Source organism: Schistocerca cancellata, chromosome 1 (genome assembly GCF_023864275.1).
Source record: "Schistocerca cancellata isolate TAMUIC-IGC-003103 chromosome 1, iqSchCanc2.1, whole genome shotgun sequence".
Taxonomy (NCBI): Eukaryota; Metazoa; Arthropoda; class Insecta; order Orthoptera; family Acrididae; genus Schistocerca; species Schistocerca cancellata.
In genome coordinates this window covers 305,870,997-305,895,401 of record NC_064626.1, presented here as the reverse complement: position 1 = coordinate 305,895,401, position 24,405 = coordinate 305,870,997, and the positions used below count along the sequence as shown (strand labels likewise).

At 42.0% G+C, this 24,405-nt stretch overlaps 1 protein-coding gene across 1 annotated transcript in view; it reads right to left on the bottom strand.

The window, feature by feature from the left end:
- The window catches only part of LOC126172641 (MAP7 domain-containing protein 1-like), a 275,245-nt gene that overhangs the window by 134,381 nt on the left and 116,459 nt on the right, over positions 1–24,405 (bottom strand). The window contains exon 7 of the mRNA XM_049920898.1: positions 19,371–19,551. Coding sequence (XP_049776855.1) covers positions 19,371–19,551 — 181 coding nt within the window. The remainder of the gene's footprint in view (positions 1–19,370; positions 19,552–24,405) is intronic.

Below are 24,405 nucleotides of genomic sequence, written 5' to 3'. Positions count from 1 at the left end.
TAAAGCAGAAAACCATTAATGCTTGTAACCTACAACTCATTTAATGTCTTGTAAATAAAGAGCACAGTCAAGTGAACAAAACATTCAAGTTTATATCCTTAACAACACTCATGAACTTTATTTGATTTTGAATTTCACTAAATTGGAAGGATTCCCATAACTAAGTTAGTTTTTATTATTGGCATTTTAGTAATTACCACTCCTATTAAGATTCTGTTATATCCTAGCCAGTAATGCCAACCGAGCCCGCTGCCAAAAGGTTGGCAGCATCAAAGTCCGGACGCCGTCCGCATAAGCAGCGCCAGCGATACAGGAAATCGCCGCAAGTCTGCGCGCGCCACCGCTGGCTTCTGGCTCCTTAAGCGCTGGAGTCGCGAGCGCTAGGACAGTTCTGTATTCGCCGCTCAGTTGTATACTCGCCACCGATTTGTGTACTTGCTAGTCAGTTGTGTGTTCATCGCAGCAGAGTTGTAGTTTGTCGTCAGCCGACGCTGACCTAGCTGCTCCGACTCGAACTAGACAGATTTCTGTAGACACGGAGTTCACTACTGTGTTTCTGTATCTTCGTTAATAAAGATAAGTACCGACTTATAGCCAATTGGACAAGGAAGCGTTGGCTATTGTGTTCGGTGTCACAAAATTCCATCACTACCTCTATGGTAGACCATTCTATTTAGTAACAGATCACAAGCCTCTGACGCCACTGTTTCATCCGTCTAAACCAGTTCCTCAGCAGACAGCTCAGAGACTACAACGTTGGGCTCTTTTGTTATCACAATACCAGTATGAGATACTGTATCGCCCTACAGCTCAGCATGCAAACGCTGACGCGCTTTCTAGATTGCCGATTGCTGCGGATGATGTCTTCGATTCCTCTGAAGACTCTTGCCATCAGATTGACGCCGATGAGCATCAATCCCTCCGGGATTTTCCGATTGATTATCGTCAGGTGGCACGTGAGACAGCTACGGATCCTCATCTGAGTTTACTATTACGTTTTGTTCAACGTGGTTGGCCGTCCAAGGCAAAGGACATATCGGATCCTGTGGTTCGTCCCTACTATACGCAACGTCATCTGTTGTCTGTTTCACAAAGAGTTTTGCTGTTACGCACCGAGAATGACCAGCTTCGTGTAGTGGTTCCCCAAGTGCTCCAATCCAAGGTCCTCGACTTGTTGCATCAAGGTCATTGGGGAGTGGTCCGCACCAAGCAGCTTGCCCGCCGTCATTGTACATGGATCGGCATTGATAAGCAGATTACGCAGATGTCTACAGATTGTTCGACGTGTGCCGAAAACCAAGCTGCTCCGCCTCAACGCTATTTTGAGTGGGCCCGCCCTGCCGGTCCCTGGCAGCGAGTCCATATTGATTTCGCTGGTCCATATTGGAATTCTCGTTGGCTCATCGTGATAGATGCATTTAGTAATTTTCCGTTTGTTGTGCCCATGCAGTCTACAACGTCTGCACAAACTATACAGGCGTTGACTTCAATTTTTTGTATTGAGGGTCTTCCAGAAGTTTTAGTGTCTGACAATGGTCCACAATTTACCTCTGCTGAATTTGAAAGTTTTTGTTCTGCCAATGGCATTCGCCATGTTCTTACTCCGCCGTTCCACCCTCAATCGAATGGTGCAGCGGAACGTTTTGTACGCACATTCAAGGATCATATGGACCGCCTTCGTGCTACGCACTCTCGTCAGCAGGCCCTCATCACGTTCCTGTCGTTGTACCGGACCACGCCACATGACGGCCCTTCGCCTGCGGAGCTTCTCCACGGCCGTCGTCATCGCACCCTACTACGGTTGTTGCACCCCCTGGATCGACACGCCGCTTCTGAGCTTCGCACGCGTTTTCAGCGCAACGATGCCGTTTTTTCCAGAGTTTATCATGGTCGCCGTCGTTGGGAACGAGGCACCGTGATACGTGTCCAGGGTCGCAGTTTTTATACTGTTCAAGGTGCTACTGGGGTGCACAGGAGGCATCAGAACCAGTTGCGCCGCGCTGGCCGCCCGGATTCTGCCGCTCGTTCTTTGTCTACAGATTTGGTCCGCGGCGGGTTCCAGCCGCGCCTTCCGACTTCGCTGCCGCCACCAGGGCAGCAGCAGCAGCCGTCGCCGCTACCACGCCGACAGCCCGTCCCATGGATGCCTCCCACGCAGCTTCATCCGGGAGCGCCCCAGGTGGTCGCTCCGGCGCCTGCGGTCCCTCTTCAGTCGCCACCGCCTTCGGAGCAGATGGACATCGACCCCTCAGCCGGGCCGCCATCCCAAGCGGTGGCTGTGCAGCCTGTCCTGCAGCCGCTTTCCTTGGGCACCCCCAAGGAGTATGACACCGCAGCGCTTTGATCAGCGCCCACGCAGCAGCCGTCGACGCAGAGTCAGGAGACGCTGCCTCTCTTCGTGGGTCCCGACGCCCCATCGCGTCCAGTACCAGAAGCTGCGCCCGTGGTAACAGGCGTGCACCCTGACCTCGGTTTTCAGTCGGTGTTTCCCGAGGCCCCGCGCAGCCAATGCTGGGGTGCGGACCGGGGACTGCCACCGACAACAGTCTCCGCCCCGGTCTCTTCTGCTACGCCTGCGGCCAGACCCCGCCCCCGCCGTCGACGCTCGCCACGTCATTATTCAACGACGGTGCGGCGATTTCGGGGGGAGGAGTGTTATATCCTAGCCAGTAATGCCAACCGAGCCCACTGCCAAAAGGTTGGCAGCATCAAAGTCCGGACGCCGTCCGCATAAGCAGCGCCAGCGATACAGGAAATCGCCGCAAGTCTGCGCGCGCCACCGCTGGCTTCTGGCTCCTTAAGCACTGGAGTCGCGAGCGCTAGGACAGTTCTGTATTCGCCGCTTAGTTGTATACTCACCACCGATTTGTGTACTTGCTAGTCAGTTGTGTGTTCATCGCAGCAGAGTTGTAGTTTGTCGTCAGCCGACGCTGACCTAGCTGCTCCGACTCGAACTAGACAGATTTCTGTAGACACGGAGTTCACTACTGTGTTTCTGTATCTTCGTTAATAAAGATAAGTACCGACTTTTATTTAATCAGAGTGTTGGGTTTTCATCTTTCTGTTCACTGTTCCAGCGGACCGGTCGGCCCGCTATTAAAAGTGTGGCGGTGACTTCGTAAGCCGTTGCTACAGCGAAGTGTTTGTCGCTATGAACCCCGCCACAAAACTGGCGACGAGGACTTCCGAACTCGTGTGCAGGGCTGGTTCAACTTGTTTCTTGTTATACTAATTATAGAGATAACATTTTGGGGGCTGGTTTAATTTGTGTTCACTATGTCTGCCGAATTACAACAGTTGATCTTGTTACAGAGTCAGCAAATACAAAGTCTGGTGGAAGCAATCGCCAAACAAGCGGCTAATCCACCAACACAAAAGGAACACGCACAGGCAGCACCACCTTTCCGTGCATTTGATGCATCAAGAGAAGAATGGCGAGAATATTTCGTGCAGTTGCAGGCGCACATGACAGTCTACAAAATCACAAGTAATGAGCGGCAGCTTTATTTAATTTCCAGGCAGCTTTATTTAATTTCCACTGCAGGCATGGAAGTCTATAGACTACTTTGTAAGTTGTTCCCGGAATCCAAGCCAGAAGCTTTAGACTATGACGTTGTTGTTAACAAGCTTGCTGAGTATTTCGAGTCGCGAGTTCATGTGGCAGCAGCCAGATTCAAGTTCTTCAGATTAAAGAAACTGCCACATCAATCTAACAAACAGTGGTTAACAGATTTACGGGGCCTCACCCATCAGTGCCGATTTAATTGTGTGTGTGGAGCTTCCTACAGTGATGCCATGTTACGAGACGCTATTACTCAAAACATTGCAGATTCTCGTATTCGTGCTGCTATCTTAAAGTTGCCTGACCCATCATTAGAGACTGTGATGAACATCATTGAAGCCCAAGATACTTTTGACTATGCTGAGTGTGAGTTAGATCAGCCATGTATTTCTCAAATTGCCTGTGCTAAGCAAGTTATGTCACGCCCGCGGCCCCACCGGCAGAGTCAGACTGTAAACACTAGCCGGCCGCGTCATGTTAAAAACATTCGTCAGCCGCGTGTGCAAAATGATAGAGTTAAGTCTTGCCCTAAGTGTGTTCTTGCTCATCCTCGTGAACGTTGCCCGTTAAGAACCGCGGTTTGTCACTTTTGTCAAAGGAAAGGACACATCCAGACTGTTTGTTTGCGTAACCGCAAGAACAATTCTAGTGCTGCCCAGCCCATGGATATTCATGTTATTCATAGCCAGCCCGCCCAGAAGGTCGCATTTAAAGACTCTTCCACAGTTCGTGTGGGTAATAAACCTGTTCGCAATAAGCCACCCACCCAGCCCTCTGCTATGCGACCCAAGCGTAATTCAAACGCTGTAAAAAGTAATGTACAGACTGCAAGTGAAGCGGGAGTTGTTGTCCCACCCGCCCAACCCACGAGTTGTCGTAAGCAGCGAACACGCGCTAAATGCGCTGATTTTGTGTCTTCCGCCTCCACTGCACCGATCCAGAGACAGTGTAATAAACTATTTGTGAAGCTACGCATCCAGGATAAGACCTTCAATTTTCAATTAGACACTGGTGCGTCTGTGACTCTAATAAATAGTGCTATGTATGCGGCTATAGGCCGCCCTAAACTTTCAGCGGCAAAACATTCTTTGGCTACTTATAGTGGAGAACAAATTCCTTTGTTAGGTGTATGTAGCGTGCCAGCCACATTCCGTGGCAATACAAAAACAGTTTCATTCACAGTGCTCCGCGCTACAGACAGTGTAAACATTTTCGGATTAGACTGTTTTGACTTGTTTGGCCTGTCTATCCAAGACAATGTGTTGCAAATTAATTCTGTTGTTGTTCCTCAAGACAGCATAACCGATTTGTGTAAACAATACAGTGACATATTTAAAGACGAACTAGGTTGTGCTGCGAACTTTGCCGCTCATATTACGTTAAAAGATAATGCTCAGCCTCGATTTTTTCGTGCTCGTCCAGTGCCTCACGCCCTCCGGGCACCTGTAGAAGATGAACTTCGTCGTTGGCAAAACAACGGTGTTATTCAACCCGTTTCAGCGAGCCAGTGGGCTTCTCCCTTAGTTATTATAAAGAAACCGTCTAGCAAGTTACGTTTGTGTGCTGATTTTAAGTCAACAGTTAATCCTCAGACTGTCATTGATTCTTTTCCTTTGCCTAGACTGGACGAGCTGATGGATAAGTTAGGGGAAGCTCGTTTCTTTTCCAAAATTGATCTCCGTGAAGCATATTTGCAATTGCCCCTCGACGAGCAATCACAACAGTATTTTGTCATAAACATGTCGTTGGGGTTGTTCCGTTTTCTGCGTTTGCCTTTTGGTTGTGCGTCAGCTCCAGCCGTTTTTCAGCGTTTTTTGTCACAACTTCTGGCTAATGTGCCATCGTGTTGCAACTATTTAGACGATATTGTTGTGTCCGCTCGGACGCCTGCTGAACATTTCTGTAATTTGGAGTGTTTGTTTACAGTGTTGTCTCAGGCAGGCCTACATTGCAACATCGATAAATGTTCATTTTTCCTCACGGAGATGGAGTATCTGGGACATGTTATTAATGCTCAAGGCATTCATCCCTCCCAGTCACATTTAGCAGCTATTCACGATTTGCCCGCCCCTCGCGATCTGCATGAATTGCAAGCAGTTCTTGGCAAATTGACATATTATATTAGGTTTATACCTAATGCATCACAGATTGCTGCACCGTTGCATCGTCTCCGCCGTAAGCATGTTCCGTTTGTGTGGTCAGCTGATTGCCAATCAGCCTTTCAGCAGCTTAAAGAGGCTTTATTGAATGATCGTTGTCTGATCCATTACGACCCAAACAAGCCTCTAGTGTTAGCTTGTGATGCCTCTTCTTTCGGCCTCGGTGCTGTGTTGTCTCACCGAGTCGGTAACACCGAACGTCCTATTGCGTTCGTTAATAAAGATAAGTACCGACTTTTCTTTAATCAGAGTGTTGGGTTTTCATCTTTCTGTCCACTGTTCCAGCGGACCGGTCGGCCCGCTATTAAAAGTGTGGCGGTGACTTCGTAAGCCGTTGCTACAGCGAAGTGTTTGTCGCTACGAACCCCACCACAAAAGATTCTTTTTCTGATTAATTATTTTCCTGTCACAACAGTAGGTCTGCTGCAGTAAAAGTCTTTTGATACATTGGTAGTATGTCAACGGTGAAACTTGGAATTCTTTTGAATGTGCTGAAGGTGTATAAGATGTGATGGAGGAGGGGCGGGCAGGGGATGCAGAAACGCCATGCGCGGAATTTGTGCACATGGCCCCATGCGCGGTATGGCCGGGCCTGGTCAAGTGTAAAGCTCAGAAGCTGTATATTGCAGACTAGCATAAGCACCGCCATCATCATCATCATCATCATCATCATCATCATCATCATCATTATTTTTCAACCCCAACAAGCTAGGTGTGGTTGTATATAACCCTCCTCCAATTTTTCTTGCTGCTCTTAATTTATCTGATGCCAGTCAACTCTTCAAGATATGAGGTTCTTAAGGAACTACTTCTCTAAGCTGTCATAAGAGCTTCCTGTTCTCTCTCCCATGGGACATTTCTGTGAAAGCAAGGCAAAAAGGTCCTCAAATTGCACTTGCTTCTGTTCAAGGGTCTCTGGCAGGCTTCTTTCTAATACGTGCTGTTGTCAAACATTCTTATTCTTTATTTATTTGTTTTCTGTATGCAAGAACAGAGGAATTTAATTCCTGTTGTTGGAAGGTGGTTCCTATTCAGTGAAGTAAATTTTGCTATTTAGTCCCTATGCAAGAATAGGTGGGAGGTATCTATCTCCTCATCACCAGTTGTTTGATGAAGTGTTGGAGTATTTCTATTCACCACCATATTACTGTCTTAGTCTTGCTGATTTTAAGGCCTAGTTTCATAAATTTGGCATCCCAAAGATCTAGTTTGGTTTGTACCTCCATTTTTATCCCACCCCAAATCACTGCAACATCAGAAAAACAAAAGCATCAACTGTCGGTACTTTCTTTAGGCATTTTTCAGACTTCCAGTCTGGAACTATACACTGCTTTCTGATTCATTGCATAAGCATCTTATTAATGTTATCAGGAACACTCTTACACTTTAAATATTCAAATATATGCCTGAATGGTACACGGTCATATCCTTTCCTGATTTCCAGAAATACAGCTACAATTTTTTTTTTTTTAAGTTTTCTCCAAGTGTTTTCCATAAAGTACTCTTGTGACAAAAATGAAATCAGTAATTGATCTTTGAGATCTAACCCACATTGTTTTTCTCCCAGTGTAGATCCAAAATCTTTTCTTATTTTATCCATAAAGATAAATTCATAGATATTTAATCCTCTGGATAACATATGTACATTTCAGTAGTTAGTGCACTTCTTCCTTTCATCCATTCTATTTAATGCAATGATGACTTCTTGGTTCGAGTGATTGGGTATTGTATTTTCCTTTCAAATTCTGTTCAGAGGTCTGTAGAGCCACTGGTGCCCAATCTCTCCAAATGCTTTGTCTGTTTATACACTGAATTCCCCCATGAACCATGGACCTTGCCGTTGGTGGGGAGGCTTGCGTGCCTCAGCGATACAGGTAGCCGTACCATACGTGCAACCACAACGGAGGGGTATCTGTTGAGAGGTCGGACAAACGTGTGGTTCCTGAAGAGGGGCAGCAGCCTTTTCAGTAGTTGCAAGGGTAACAGTCTGGATGATTGACTGATCTGATCTGGCCTTGTAACACTAACCAAAACGGCCTTGCTGTGATGGTACTGCGAACGGCTGAAAGCAAGGGGAAACTATGGCCGTAATTTTTTCCGAGGGCATGCAGCTTTACTGTATGGTTAAATGATGATGGCGTCCTCTTGGGTAAAATATTCCGGAGGTAAAATAGTCCCCCATTCGGATCTCCGGGCGGGGATTACTCAAGAGGATGTCATTATCAGGAGAAAGAAAACTGGAATTCTACGGATCGGAGCGTGGAATGTCAGATCCCTTAATCGGGCAGGTAGGTTAGAAAATTTAAAAAGGGAAATGGATAGGTTAAAGATAGATATAGTGGGAATTAGTGAAGTTCAGTGGAAGGAGGAACAAGACTTCCGGTCAGGTGACTACAGGGTTATAAACACAAAATCAAATAGGGGTAATGCAGGAGTAGGTTTAATAATGAATAGGAAAATAGGAATGTGGGTAAGCTACTACAAACAGCATAGTGAACACATTATTGTGGCCAAGATAGATACGAAACCCACGCCTATTACAGTAGTACAAGTTTATATGCCAACTAGCTCTGCAGATGACGAAGAAATTGAAGAAATGTATGATGAAATAAAAGAAATTATTCAGACTGTGAAGGGAGACGAACATTTAATAGTCATGGGTGACTGGAATTTGGCAGTAGGAAAAGGGAGAGAAGGAAACGTAGTAGGTGAATATGGATTGGGGCTAAGAAATGAAAGAGGAAGCCGCCTGGAGAATTTTGCACAGAGCACAACTTAATCATAGCAAACACTTGGTTCAAGAATCATAAAAGAAGGCTGTATACATGGAAGAAGCCTGGAGATACTGACAGGTTTCAGATAGATTATATAATGATAAGACAGAGATTTAGGAACCAGGTTTTAAATTGTAAGACATTTCCAGGGGCAGATGTGGATTCAGACCACAATCTATTGGTTATGACCTGTAGATTAAAATTGAAGAAACTGCAAAAAGGTGGGAATTTAAGGAGATGGGACCTGGATAAATTGACTAAACCAGAGGTTGTACAGAGTTTCAGGGAGAGCATAAGGGAACAATTGACAGGAATGGGGGAAAGAAATACAGTAGAAGAAGAATGGGTAGCTTTGAGGGATGAAGTAGTGAAGGCAGCAGAGGATCAAGTAGGTAAAAAGATGAGGGCTAGTAGAAATCCTTGGGTGACACAAAAAATACTGAATTTAATTGATGAAAGGAGAAAATATAAAAATGCAGTAAATGAAGCAGGCAAAAGGGAATACAAACGTCCCAAAAACGAGATTGACAGGAAGTGCAAAATGGCTAAGCAGGGATGGCTAGAGGACAAATGTAAGGATGTAGAGGCTTATCTCACTAGGGGTAAGATAGATACTGCCTACAGGAAAATTAGAGAGACCTTTGGAGAAAAGAGAGCCACTTGTATGAATATCAAGAGCTCAGATGGAAACCCAGTTCTAAGCAAAGAGGGGAAAGTAGAAAGGTGAAGGAGTATATAGAGGGTCTATACAAGGGCGATGTACTTGAGGACAATATTATGGAAATGGAAGAGGATGTAGATGGAGATGAAATGGGAGATACGATACTGCGTGAAGAGTTTGACAGAGCACTGAAAGACCTGAGTCGAAACAAGGCCCCGGGAGTAGACAACATTCCATTGGAACTACTGACGGCCTTGGGAGAGCCAGTCCTGACAAAACTCTACCATCTGGTGAGCAAGATGTATGAGACAGGCGAAATACCCTCAGACTTCAAGAAGAATATAATAATTCCAATCCCAACGAAAGCAGGTGTTGACAGATGTGAAAATTACCAAACTATCAGTTTAATAAGTCACGGCTGCAAAATACTAACGTGGATTCCTTACAGATGAATGGAAAAACTAGTAGAAGAAGACCTCGGGGAAGATTAGTTTGGATTCCGTAGAAATGTTGGAACATGTGAGGCAATACTGACCCTACGACTTATCTTAGAAGCTAGATTAAGAAAAGGCAAACCTACGTTTCTAGCATTTGTAGACTTGGAGACAGCTTTTGCCAATGTTGACTGGAATACGCTCTTTCAAATTCTGAAGGTGGCAGGGGTAAAATACAGGGAGCGAAAGGCTATTTACAATTTGTACAGAAACCAGATGGCAGTTATAAGAGTCGAGGGATATGAAAGGGAAGCAGTGATTGGGAAGGGAGTGAGACAGGGTTGTAGTCTCTCCCCGATGTTATTCAATCTGTACATTGAGTAAGCAGTGAAGGAAACAAAAGAAAAATTCGGAGTAGGTATTAAAATCCATGGAGAAGAAATAAAAACGTTGAGGTTCGCCGATGACATTGTAATTCTGTCAGAGACAGCAAAGGACTTGGAAGAGCAGTTGATTGGAAAGGAGAGTGTCTTGAAAGGAGGGTATAAGATGAGCATCAACAATAGCAAAACGAGGATAATGGAATGTAGACGAATTAAGTCAGGTAATGCTGAGGGAATTAGATTAGGAAATGAGACACTTAAAGTAGTAAAGGAATTTTGCTATTTGGGAAGCAAAATAACGGATGATGGTCGAAGTAGAGAGTATATTAAATGTAGACTGGCAATGGCAAGGAAAGCGTTTCTAAAGAAGAGAAATTTGTTAACATTGAGTATAGATTTAAGTGTCAGGAAGCCATTTCTGAAAGTATTTGTATGGAGTGTAGCCATGTATGGAAGTGAAACATGGATGATAAATAGTTTGGACAAGAAGAGAATAGAAGCTTTTGAAATGTGGTGCTACAGATGAATGCTGAAGATTAGATGGGTAGATCACATAACTAATGAGGAAGTATTGAATAGGATTGGGGAGAAGAGAAGTTTGTGGCACAACTTGACTAGAAGAAGGAATTGGTTGGTAGGACATGTGTTGAGGCATCAAGGGATCACCAATTTAGTATTGGAGGGCAGTGTGGAGGGTAAAAATCATAGAGGGAGACCAAGAGATGAATACACTAAGCAAATTCAGAAGGATGTAGGTTGCAGTAGGTACTGGGAGATGAAGAAGCTTGCACAGGATAGGGTAGCATGGAGAGCTGCATCAAACCAGTCTCAGGACTGAAGATCACAACAACAACAACACTGAATTCATCTTATCTAGCAGACGTGTTATTTATATTTTATATATTGCTTTCTCCTCTCTTATCAGCTCAGGATATCTGCCTCTATAGTACCAGAACTGCATAGTTCATTGTCCATAAGAGTGTCATATCCACTATAGTTTAACAAAGTATTATGTAAATTACAATTCAACAAATTATCAAAATACTTTTGTAACTCCTCCAGTACATGGGTCTCATCACTCATTGCCTCAGTACTGAGAAGTTCTTCTGATACGACAGATTCATTTGCAATTTTTCTGATCTTTGTGATGCTGTGTAATTGGTCTTTTTCTCTTTTTTCCATATTGAGTCATCCTGGTTGCCAGATCTCTCTTATTATCTAGTTATAAGATTAGGTTCATTCCCCAAATTCATCATTCAAAAAGGTTAAACTATTGCTGCTGAAGTCAACATTTTTATATTGTGTGATACTTTGCAACTGATGCTTTGGCAACTGAGGTCATATTCAGATTAATTTTGAAGAATTTGGAATGGCTAGAGGGTGAAGAATATTGGGAGCGAAATCATGAACAAACAGAAAATTTTGTAGTTTTGCCAACTATAAGCATGTACACTATATACATTTGCTTTTTATATTTATCATGTTTAAACTGCTGCTTTCCTGAATCAATACGTAGCTCGGACTGAACTGACTTTAAAACTGGACAAATAATTAACAATAGTGCACATTTCTGCAGGAGATCGTAACAGTCTAGATAGGGCCAGTGGCATATTGACATGTTTTGTGCAGAAGTGTTGCCAATGCTCAACATGAGGTATAAACAAATAATAGAAAGTCCAGGTTGGAACATCAATAATATTATGAAAAGGATAGACTGCTGGAGAGGCTACAGATACCGGTCATGTGTGTGTGAGAAGTGCTTGATTGTGTGAATGTGTGTGAGTTTTCTTTTTTGAAGAGGACTTTGGACACAAACTCAATGTCTAACAATTGTCTTGTTGCCCCTGTATGCAACTGAGCATGTGATGGTGAAAATCAATCTTTCCTATTCCAGGGTGTATATGCGGACAAGGAAAAAAATTTCCTTGATTTCCCCATTCAAAATTCACTTTCTCCTGGGTGAAAATACACTTTTTCCATGTTAAGTGACAGTCTACTTTCTCTCAGAACTGTAAAACATATCAATCCTTCAAGTGATTATAGTTTCATACACCGGCGTAGAATTTCCTGGCACTTTAGAAAAAAAACTCAGGGGGCAAAAATCACATTTTGGAAAAATCTTCGAGGTGCAGCAACATGTACACTGAATATTTTTGTATTACAAAAGCATAAATTCATATTCCACCAATTGCCGCATGTTACCTTCCGAAGCATTGAAATGGAGATTGTGATGTGCTTTTGTAAGCCAGTCACAGCTCACGTCATGTGATCTCACCAGCCAATGACAGCAGACATTCACAGCTCAGGACACGTGATGTAGTCAGACAATAGCAACATCACTGTTAAGTAGCACAAACACACAAATAGGAAAAGTTAATGGTTTAAATTAATATACATAGTGTTGCTACATGAAAATCAAATCTTTTACATATAATATTGGTATTGAAGACTAATAAGTTGCAAGAGAAGCTAAACTTTCACTTTTAATGTTGATCTCTTTGCGCGATTTACACTTTAAGATACATCAACAAATGTGCCAATAAAATTTTTAATAATGACATAAATGTCTGATTTTCTGGGCTCCAAATTCTTCTAAATGGCTCATCCTCAAAGAGTTGATTTTTAAATGAGAGCCAAATGCTCTACGATTTACGAAATTCATCGTACATTCTTGCACGTAGTCCATCTTGTGTAAAAGGAAATTTACTTTGAAAGTAAAGGTTTTCAAACCACCATTCACAATATTTTCCTGTTACAAAAAGGTTCGTTTCAGCAGTTGACAGAGAGCGCCAGACAACAGGCGTCACCACATTTGCGCAGCTACAATGACATAGGAAGCCCATATGTTCATACGCGTAAAACATTAAAAGATCCTACATTATGTCATAAAAGAAAAAAAAGACATCAGAGGATACTCCAAGAGCATCGGAATCTCGTGAACCATAACTCGAGTTAAAGTGCACATTCGCATGTGCAGATTCCCAAGGAAGTAGGCCTTGACCTGATATGGTCAAGTGTGGTTTTCGAGATGTAAATTTTCTTGGAGCACCAGTACTGTATTATCTCATGTTTGGTTCTTTATTATGGCATAATGCCATATGTGCTAGATGATGAAATGTGCACTTGAAATGCAGCAAACAGTTGAAACTAGCCAATAGTGAACACTTCACTTCAAATAAATTGACTGCCTCAGGAGAAAAAATTAACAAAAGCCAAATTTATTTAGCAAACCAACAAAAAAAACTTCATTGTTTGGCAAGGCAATTAATGCTTGGCTGTCAAAAAGAGCGAAATAAAATATAAAATCTGAAACTAATAACATATTTCAGCCTTCCATAAGTATGTGATTGTGAATGTGTAAGTCACTTGATAGTTCCGGGCCACAGAAATCCATTTTGTTGTCATTTGACATGAGAGCTGTAAACGAAGAGGAAATAGCAAACTCATCAAACGTGAACAGGGGTCACATAGAGACTACCCACCTCCCCACTATAACTCAGACTGCTTTGTGCATTAGCCCCAAATCTACGATATTTCCGAATTGGGGCAGTACTAGATAGTGCCGCCCTCTCCCCCATACCTTCCTTGAGCATTTCGGACAGGACACAAAAAAAAGTCGACTTTTCAAAAATATTTTAATCTTGTAGCGCACATCTTTCTGAAGAGTCTGATACATGAAACACATATGTTCGAGGAAATGTAAGACATGTTATTTTGTCTTAAATGTGCCAAAGTGCAGTGCCACACCTCTTCACACAGTATTCTTCTATCGCTTGTCACTGTATTTTACTCTGTGGAATTCAAATGTGTATATTTTGTAATGGGTGCCATCAAACTACATTCAGGACAGTCGAAATTAAAATGACCTGTGGTGCCTCTCCCGCTTGCAGTTGCTGGTTTGATATCCTGCCATTCTTTTTTAAAAAAAAAATAATAATAAAAAAGACAGAAAGATAGAAAGAAAAAAAAAACCTTGCCGTTAATACTGGATGGGATTATTTGTTACCAGGAGAACAAGAACTTTTCTGAAAATTTGCACTGTTTATTGGCTGTTTGCTAATAACTTGCTGTTTTGTGAGACATGAAATTAAATACAGGATACAAAAAAACAGTAAAGACAAGAGACAAGCAAGACAATAGAAATTTCTTCAATCCTTAGGTCCTCACATTTTTTTCTCTCTACCTTGCTACAGCTTTACATGGTGTGCTATCCTTTCTGCAAAATAATCTATTACCTCACCAAAGTTCGTTTTGCTACATGAAAAATCAAAATGTCATTGTCTAACACTGAAAAACCTGTTAATACAAATAGTACCAAAGACTGGTGTGGTTTCTCAATCTGATTACATCTATTTTGTCACTGTTTGCTACAAAAACGAAATAGGCCTTTCTAATATTGGAACAATTATAACACACACAAACACACACACCAAACAAACCAGACTGTTTTGGCACAAATGATCATTTTTATAACACGACGGAATATAATTCATGAAGTACCAATATCAAATGTCTGTTAGGCCTACTACAAGCAAAAAGCTTTATGTTAGGAAATTGTTTCATATTTCATTCATACGCTCCAGTTTCTCAACCATGAGATTGAAAAGTAGTAGTACGAAATTTTTATATAAATTTGGAATCGTCACATTCTTCCACAATTTGTGTGTTATTCCCATTTTTTCTCCTTCCTAATTCTGACAAACAATCTTCTCACCACTACTTCTGTACCTATTCATGCCAGTGTCAAAACTTATTCTCCAGTTAACTTCACTAACCCTGCCGCAGTCACCAGTTTAGTTATCCCACATTTGTTCTCTGATTAGGCATTATTATGTGTTCATAAAACAATGCATTTTCTGTTTTATTCCCAGAACAGAACTTAAGCGGCTACTAGCTGGGGACTGTACAACTGACCCTTACTAGTATAGTGACCTGGCCAAATATTTTCTGTCAAAAATTCATTTTCTTTGATACACCGAGAGGATAATACATAATCTTTATCACCTGTTATTCTTGTTAGTCATTTATTTCCATTTGGTAGTCTAAATCTATAGACTTTGCTATTAATTATAACAACACTGATCATTCACAAACCCAATCAACCACATAAACAAACAGCGATTGGCATTCACCCGGTCGGTTTTATTCCGCTCAACTCGCATAGCCCCGTCCACTTTTGTCTGCAGGAGAGTTTATTTGTAAATGCGACAGAGACATCATGTACGCTATGCATGCATTCAAAAATGAACTTATGATTCATTCAGATATCAACTTAGAATGTGTTCAAAAACCAACAGGGATGTGTTACAAAATCATATGAATAATCGATAGACCAACGTGCACTGGATGCTGGACGCTTTGGGAAACAAGGTTTTTTTTCTCAAGAATATAAATTTGGCACCCCCCCCCCCCCCCCCCCCCCCCCCGAGGAGATGTGGGAGCCATCTTTGAGGACAGGTGGCAAATGGCTGGGGACATGATTTCATACACTAGGGTGTGAGATAGCAGCAAACAACTAGCTGATGTGGGGATACAAACTACCTTAGGTCTAAGCCAGGAAGTTTAGGGGAGTGAATGATGTGCTTTAAGGATAGCACCCATCTGCACAGCTCAAAAAAGCTGGTGCTGGTGGGGAAGATCCAGATGGCACAGGTTGTGAAGCAGCCATTGAAATCTTGCATATTGTGCTCTGCTACATGTTGTGCCACTGAGCCGTCCACCTTGATTTTTGCAACAATAGGGCGGTGGAAATTCATTCTAGTAGACAGATGGCCAGTTGTCATACTGATGTACAATGCTGTGCAGTGGTTGCAGCATAGCTAGTATATAACATGGCTGCTTTCACTGGTGGCATGGTCAGTGATGGGGCAGGATAAGCCTGTGGAGGGACTCTAGTAGGTGGTGCTGGGTGGGTGGATCGGAAAGGTCTTGCATCTGGATCTTCCACAGGTGTATGATCCCTGTGGCAGTGGATTGAGGGTGGGAATGGTGTAGGGATGGACTAGGATGTTATGGCGGTTGGATGGGTGGTGGAGCACCACTTTGGGAGGGGTTGGAAGTATGTTAGGTAGGATGTCCCTCATTTCACAGCATAATGATAGATAATCATAGCTCAGACGAAGGATGTGGTTCAGTAGTCATTCCAGTCTGGGGTGATGATGGTTGACAAGAGGGGGGGGGGGGGGGCTTCTTTGTAGTTCGTTCTTGGGATGGATGTGAGGACCAGGTGTGTGTGTGTGTGTGTGTGTGTGTGTGTGTGTGTGTGTGTGTGAGGATATGGCATGGGAGATCTGTTTGTGAATGAGGTCTGGAGGGTATCACCTGCCTGCGAAGGCCTTTGTGAGGCCTTCTGCATACTGGATGAGGGAGTTCTTATCACTGCAGATGCATCTACCACACGTGGCCAGGCTGTATGGGACAGATTTTTTTATGTGAAAGGGGTGGCAGCTATCAAATTGCAGGAAATTTTGGTGGTTGATGGGTTTTGTGTGGACCAAGGTGCGGATGGAGCAAACTGAGAGGAGATCAAATAGGTAGGTGACACAATGGGTTGAAAAGGCCCAGGTGGAGCGGATGGGAGAGAAGTTGTTGAGGTTGTGGAGGAATGAGAACAAGGTATCCTGACCTCAGGTCCAGATAATATAAAGATGTCATCAATAAACCTGAACCAGACCAAGGGTTTGGGATTTTGGGAAGCTAGGAATGAAAAGGTTGGCATAGGAGAATGCCATGCAAGTGCCCAAGGCTGTGCCAAGAATTTGTTTGTATACCATCCCTTCAAGGGTGAAGTAGTTATGGGCTAGGATGTAGTTGGTTAGGTCTATGAGGAATGAAATGATGGGTTTTAAATCTGTAGGGTGTTGGAAGAGGTAGTGTTCCATTGTGGTAAGGCCACAGGAATAAGAGAAGTTGGTGTATAAGGAGGCTGCATCAACAGTCACGAGAAGGGAACCGGGAGGTAAGGGTGTGGAGACAGCGGAAAGCCAGTGCAGGAAGTGGTTGGTATCTTTAATGTGGGAGGCTAGGTTTCGGACAATTGGTTGCAGATGTTGATCAACAAGAGCTGAGATTTTTTTGGTGGTGGCACTGTAACTGGCCACAGTGGGCACCCAGGAGTGGTAGGTTTATGGATTTTGGGGAGCATGTAGAATATGGGTGTGTCAGTTTGGGTGAGAAGGGAGAGGTTCTTGAAAGGGCCCAAGGATTTCAGCGGCCCTGCACTTAGGATTGCAACTACATGTTAATAACCATTTTTTGTGTGGAAGCAACATCGCCTTTCATGTAACTTAAGTCTGTTTGTCCTATTATATGTTAGGTTATCAAGAACTAATATGTTTTCTTTTTGTGCATTATCAAAGAGATTGTTCTGTGTACACTGTCACACATAGAAAGCATACAAAATCCAAAAACTACCCCGTCACTCATGGTTACTAATGAGAATACTGAAGAATGCTTCTCTGAGGGAAACTACAACAAAATTTATGCAAATTGCAACCCACTGAACAAACATCCGAAATGAATAAGTGATTAACATTGCAGATACATGGTGTACTCATAACCTTAGCAGTGTTCTCTTTTGTGTAAATGCAAAGGTTAGTATTAAACTAAAATTGATCACTGAAAAGCTGTCAAGCTAAGTATAAACATAAAAGCAAATACCTTTCTGCTAGTTGATGCCAGAAGATACAAAATCAGTACGTAATAATATAACTGGATGGATAAAAAATCTACTCACCAAGCGGCGACGGAACATACTCAGAAAAGAAGGTTATAATTAGGCACGTTTTTGGAGGCTGTGGCTCCTCCTTCAGGCAGAAGGGTTGAAGGGGAAGGAAGAGGGGTGAAGAGAGAGGACTGGAGAGGTCTAGGAAAAGGGGTAGATTCTTTCCTTCTCATCCCATCTGGTAAGTCTCTCCTGACCCACAGTTCTGGGTGTTGTTGTTGTGGTCTTCAGTCCTGAGACTGGTTTGATGCAGCTCTCCATGCTACTCTATCCTGTGCAAGCTTCTTCATCTCCCAGTATCTACTGCAACCTACATCCTTCTGAATCTGCTTAGTGTATTCATCTCTTGGTCTCCCTCTACGATTTTTACCCTCCACACTGCCCTCCAATGCTAAATTTGTGATCCCTTGATGCCTCAGAACATGTCCTACCAACCGATCCCTTCTTCTAGTCAAGTTCTGGGTACTTACCCGAAATCTACACCTTTTCCTAGCCCTCTCCAGTCCTTTCTCAGCCTCACTTCCTTCCCCTTCAACTCTTCTGCCTGAAGAAGAATCCACTGGCTCCAAAAGCTTGCCTAATCATAATCTTCTTTTATGTGTGTGTTCTGCTGCCATTTGGTGAGTAGATTTTTTTATCTATCCAATTATGTTATTTTTTCAAAATCTGAATGATTTCTCTGTTACAAAATCAGTATGTAAGTAACTTTTAACATGACAGAATGACTGATACATTGGAAATAAGTTGGACAGACTGTGACAGCAGGGTTCATACACAACATGCTGCTACTAAAGCACTACAAATGTGAAGTCAGTGGAGAGAATACGGTTATATGCAGCAAAAATCTGGCACTGCGTCATGCAATGTCAGCACACCATGGAATCACCACCATATTTCCTGCATGTCCCTAATGGCTGAGTAACTTTTTAAACTGTGTAGGTTTCATGTTGGAGCGCTAGAGACAGTATGAAACTGCCTGCTTTTCCAGTGCTGTACTTTTTGCTGTGGTCCAGATTGCTGGCACACACGTCAGTGCACTGGATTACATAGTCTAGAAACCATTAATATCTTAAACTCTAATGGGCACAAGAATGGCATCACTGTCATTCTCACTGATAAAATGTCATCGTTGAGAATGAGTCTTGCACCAACATGTCTGACAATGATGGCTGCATATGTGTTAAGATACCACTGTAGTCTATGGCACAAATGTAAAAGTGACTTCATACTTTGCTCCTTTTTGCATCAAAGTTGGGTAAAGTTGCAAATCATAGCTTCAATTTATATTTACAGTGCTATAATTATGGAAAAGACTTGTGATTTCTAATTCTGGATAGTTGTTAACGATCATCTGCTTAACAAATACTTATAGTCCATAGAGTAATTTTTGAGTGGATAATACTTTTTGTGTGTTTGTGTTTAAGTATTGTTTAAATATAATCTATGGTGAGTTCTGTCTTTTGAAATCAAACATAAATTATTTGTGTCCTTTTGGACCTTACCCAAAATATGTGCTGTAGTATTCTGCTATTTATTAATCTCTTTTTAACAATTATGTTATCAAGTATTACCAATGAATTTTTGGGGGGGAGAGGGAGGCATGTGATGACAGACAGAAAAAATATTACAAGGTACACAAAGAGGCTTCTAATTACTTCTACAATTATTTTTCACCTGTACATTTTGGAGAAGCTATTTCTTGGAGAACTTCCCTTTTTCAAGCTACCCTTTGGTGAATCTCCTTGTGGCTGCAGAGAGAAGCTTCTTCTGGGAGGAGGGTGTGGTGAGTCCCCAGGTTTGAAAGCTGGCCATAACAGGTTAATTGCTGATTGCATTGTTTGTTCACCACCATTTACTGTAAAATTTGTGAAAATAAGTGCATTTTGTTGACAAGTGTATGAGAAAAAATAAGAAATTTCTAATTAAACAAGTAAAGGCAATGTAAATGGAAAACTATGAAGGTGAAAATATGAGAATATACTCTGTTGATCCAAAACATTATGACCACTGCCCACCACAAGATTTTATACTGCCTGGTAGTGTTGCAGGTACATAATGTGGTAGGGAAAGAATATAAGTGGAATATACACAAATGGGGGATCATTCTAGCAACAATATGGGCCAAAAATGGAAAACACACTGACACAAGCAACTTTACAAAGGGCAGATTGTTACAGCCCACTGCCTGGAAATGAACAACTTCAAAACAGTGAGGCTGTTTGGCTACTGTTGTGAGCATCTGTGGAAAGTAGCTGATGGATGGTGAAACTACAAGTAGGTGACAAGGTGTTGGCCATCCGTGTTTCATCATGGAACATGGAGCTTTGAGGCTTACCAGTTCTGTAAATCAAGACAGGTGGCAGTCCATGGCATATCTGACAATATATTAAAACGCTGCTGCAGGTACAAATGTTTTGGAGCACACTGTTCACTGACCATTGTTCAACATAGGGCTTCACAGCAGATGACTGCTGTATATCCCATGTTGACCTAACAACATAGTTACTATTGCAGTGGGGATGAGATCATCAAGATTGGTCCATGGATCAATGGAAATGTGTCAGATGAATCACATTTCATGTTACACCAGGGCAATGGTCATCCAGGCAACTGGCTGCTTGAAATGTTAACCGCACCACAGATATGAGTCAGTGGAGGATATGCACTTGGTCTTCCAAGGGACCTGTGGTGGTAAATGAAAGTGCCATGACAGCTGTGAACTACATGATCATTATTGTAGACCACCTTTATCCCTTCATGCTTGATGTCCTCCACGAAGTCGCTGGCACATTCCAGCAGGATAACTGTCCACATCGCAAGGTCAATCATGCTACAGTGGTTTGAGGAGGATAATAGTGAGCTTATGTTGAAGTCTTGGCCACCAAATTTGCCTCATCTGAACCTAATGGAAAATATCTGGGACATTAATGAGCACAATCTTGGTGCCCACAAATCACCAGCCCATAATTTAAGGTAATTGCACGGGCTGTGTATAGACATACAGTGCCACATACACAGGAAAACTACACGACTTGCTGAATTCATGCCACACCAAATCTAAGCTCTATTTTATTCCAAAAGTGAACCAATACATTATTAATTAGTTGGTCACAATGTTTTGGCTCATGAGTGAAGGTTTATGGAAAAGCAAGTATCACACAAAAATATTTTAACTGGCTGATAAAACTGCTAAAAAGGCAAAGGCATATTAACAGTATGACACAGCCCTTACTATAGTTATTGGTACTGCACTTTTTTCTACTGTCCAACTGTGATGCTTACTGCCATGCATCATCTCTCTGTTGGTCACAACCAATATCGGGTACAAGTACTGCAGAAATCTTTGAAACTACCAAAACACTTGGCAATGACATGAAGAGAATAGCAAGCAATAGGATGATGTTTATTTCCTGTCTTCACCTTCCTCTTTGATAGAAATCAGTTTAATGAAATGTGATACAATCACAGTAAATGTTTAAAATTAGTAGATTTCAAAACAATCTTTGTTCACAATTTTCTATCTATGATGATGACAATGTAGATTAAAACTGGCCATAAAATAAAATTAAAAAAACTGTGATCAAAGACTGTTTCGATTCTACTAAAATTAGGGGTTCTGTTGAGTTTTTTTATTTTTTTATTTTTTGGTTCAATCTACAGTTTAAGTTTAGTTCTGGTTAATGTTTCCTTAGAAACTTTAAATGTAAATTGATCACTGTCATAATCAGCAGCAGCAACAGCACCCCCCTTTTGACATCAACAGCTCAGTAAGGGCTGCCTCCTTATTCTTCCATACAGTGTCAGGAAGTCGTTTCTGAAAGTATTTGTATGGAGTGTAGCCATGTATGGAAGTGAAACATGGACGATAAATAGTTTGGACAGGAAGAGAATAGAAGCTTTCGAAATGTGGTGCTACAGAAGAATGCTGAAGATTAGATGGGTAGATCACGTAACTAATGAGGAGGTATTGAATAAAATAGGGGAGAAGAGGAGTTTGTGGCACAACTTGACAAGAAGAAGAGACCGGTTGGTAGGGCATGTTCTGAGGCATCAAGGGATCACAAATTTAGCATTGGAGGGCAGCGTGGAGGGTAAAAATCGTATAGGGAGACCAAGAGATGAATACATTAAGCAGATTCAGAAGGATGTAGGTTGCAGTAAGTACTGGGAGATGAAGAAGCTTGCACAGGATAGAGTAGCACGGATAGCTGCATCAAACCAGTCTCAGGACTGAAGACCACAACAACAGTGTAGTCTTGAGCTGTGTTGTTTGCACATGTCTTATAATGTCATACACCCACTTTCCATTAGATCTCCATGTTAGCATTTTTCTTATGTCTTGGAATCCAGCAAAGTACTTTCTTTGTTTATTTACCATCCATTTTCCTGGCTATATGTACTGCCTGTATCCATTATAGTTAATAAGATTTCCACACCAATCTGTAACCTGATATATTTATTTGTTTTACTGTTCCTCTTATCAAGACATATCATGCTCTCCACTGCTCACTGAGCAACACACTGTTTTTCAATGTTCATCACACAGATGCTCCATGTCTCACTGTCATAAAACAAACAGGTTGTACATAGTAGTTGTAAACTTTCTATTCCACAAGGAAACGACACCAACATGACATCATATTTTAAGGAGAAAACAGCTCATTTTCTCTAAGTGTGCACAGTTTTCATTTCCTAAGATGTTGAAATCACTGTTTAATTTGGTTTTGTGAATCTCCTCACTTCAGGTAAATTCTCATAACCTAAATTTCCATTGCCTGCCAGGTGATTTTGTTTGTTTCTTTCTTTATTTCTAGCTTTTATGATCACTTGATACATATTAATAATTTTACTTGCACAATTAAATTTATTAAATGCCTGGTTTTGCACGTAAACATTCCAGTTTTAAACTTCAGTTGACAGCAAAGCTGGAAAGCAGATGCTTGACATTTGAAACCATGTGATTTAATGAACATTACTGTGCCAGTGAGACTGAGTGATCTGTAATACATTCTACAGCCTGACACTTGCTGTTGCATTGTGGAACCCAGGTAAATATTGCTTAATTTTATTATTGTTTCAGTTTTAGTGCTCTTTGATTCTTGCCAAGTCCAGTTTCTACTTGTTATTCCATCCTCAACTTTACATTGTTTGTTTCCTTTCAGATGTGGATGAAACACTTTATTGCTTTTGGCACATTCTACTAAAGAATGACCCATATCATTTCTGGTATTATATGCAGTGTGTCCCACAAAAAATTTGCTTTTAGGTTTTGTCTTACATTTCCATTAAAATGTTCTATTATCACTTTGTAGAGAATTTGCTGCCATTTATTTTGTCTTGAGATCTTCTATCTTTGTATTACAGAATGTGATCACATTAGTGCATAGACAATTTCCATGGAATAAAGCATGAAGCTGAATATCCTCCCCAGACTTCTCTCTGTCCACAGCTAAACAGGTAATTGCATAGTGCACAATAGAGTCTGCTAAGAGTTGTCATGGGCATCAGTAACAAATGACATATGATCTGGTTTTAATTTTGTTCGATCTTCTGTCATTTATGAAATGTTAACTGTACTTACTCATGATATGTTTGTGACCTGTTGATAATTTTTATTATTCCTGGAAATATATTCCTGGAAATATGAAACAAATAACATTTTATTTTCATTTCTGAATGTATCAATCCATTTTCTTCTATTAGTCATTTAACCCCCCCCCCCCCCCCCCCCCCCCGCCCCCATGAACCATGGACCTTGCCGTTGGTGGGGAGGCTTGCGTGCCTCAGCGATACAGATAGCCGCACTGCAGGTACAACCACAACGGAGGGGTATCTGTTGAGAGGCCAGACAAACGTGTGGTTCCTGAAGAGGGGCAGCAGCCTTTTCAGTAGTTGCAAGGGCAACAGTCTGGATGATTGACTGATCTGATCTGGCCTTGTAACAATAACCAAAACGGCCTTGCTGTGCTGGTACTGCGAACGGCTGAAAGCAAGGGGAAACTATGGCCGTAATTTTTCCCGAGGACATGCAGCTTTACTGTATGATTAAATGATGATGGCGTCCTCTTGGGTAAAATATTCCGGAGGTAAAATAGTCCCCCATTCGGATCTCCGGGCGGGGACAACTCAAGAGGATGTCGTTATCAGGAGAAAGAAAACTGGAATTCTACGGATCGGAGCGTGGAATGTCAGATCCCTTAATCGGGCAGGTAGGTTAGAAAATTTAAAAAGGGAAATGGATAGGTTAAAGTTAGATATAGTGGGAATTAGTGAAGTTCGGTGGCAGGAGGAACAAGACTTCTGGTCAGGTGACTACAGGGTTATAAACACAAAGTCAAATAGGGGTAATGCAGGAGTAGGTTTAATAATGAATAGGAAAATTGGAGTGCAGGTAAGCTACTACAAACAGCATAGTGAACGCATTATTGTGGCCAAGATAGATACGAAGCCCACACCTACTACAGTAGTACAAGTTTATATGCCAACTAGCTCTGCAGATGACGAAGAAATTGATGAAATGTATGATGAAATAAAAGAAATTATTCAGATAGTGAAGGGAGACGAAAATTTAATAGTCATGGGTGACTGGAATTCAAGTGTAGGAAAAGGGAGAGAAGGAAACGTAGTAGGTGAATATGGATTGGGGCTAAGAAATGAAAGAGGGAGCCGCCTGGTAGAATTTTGCACAGAGCACAACTTAATCATAGCT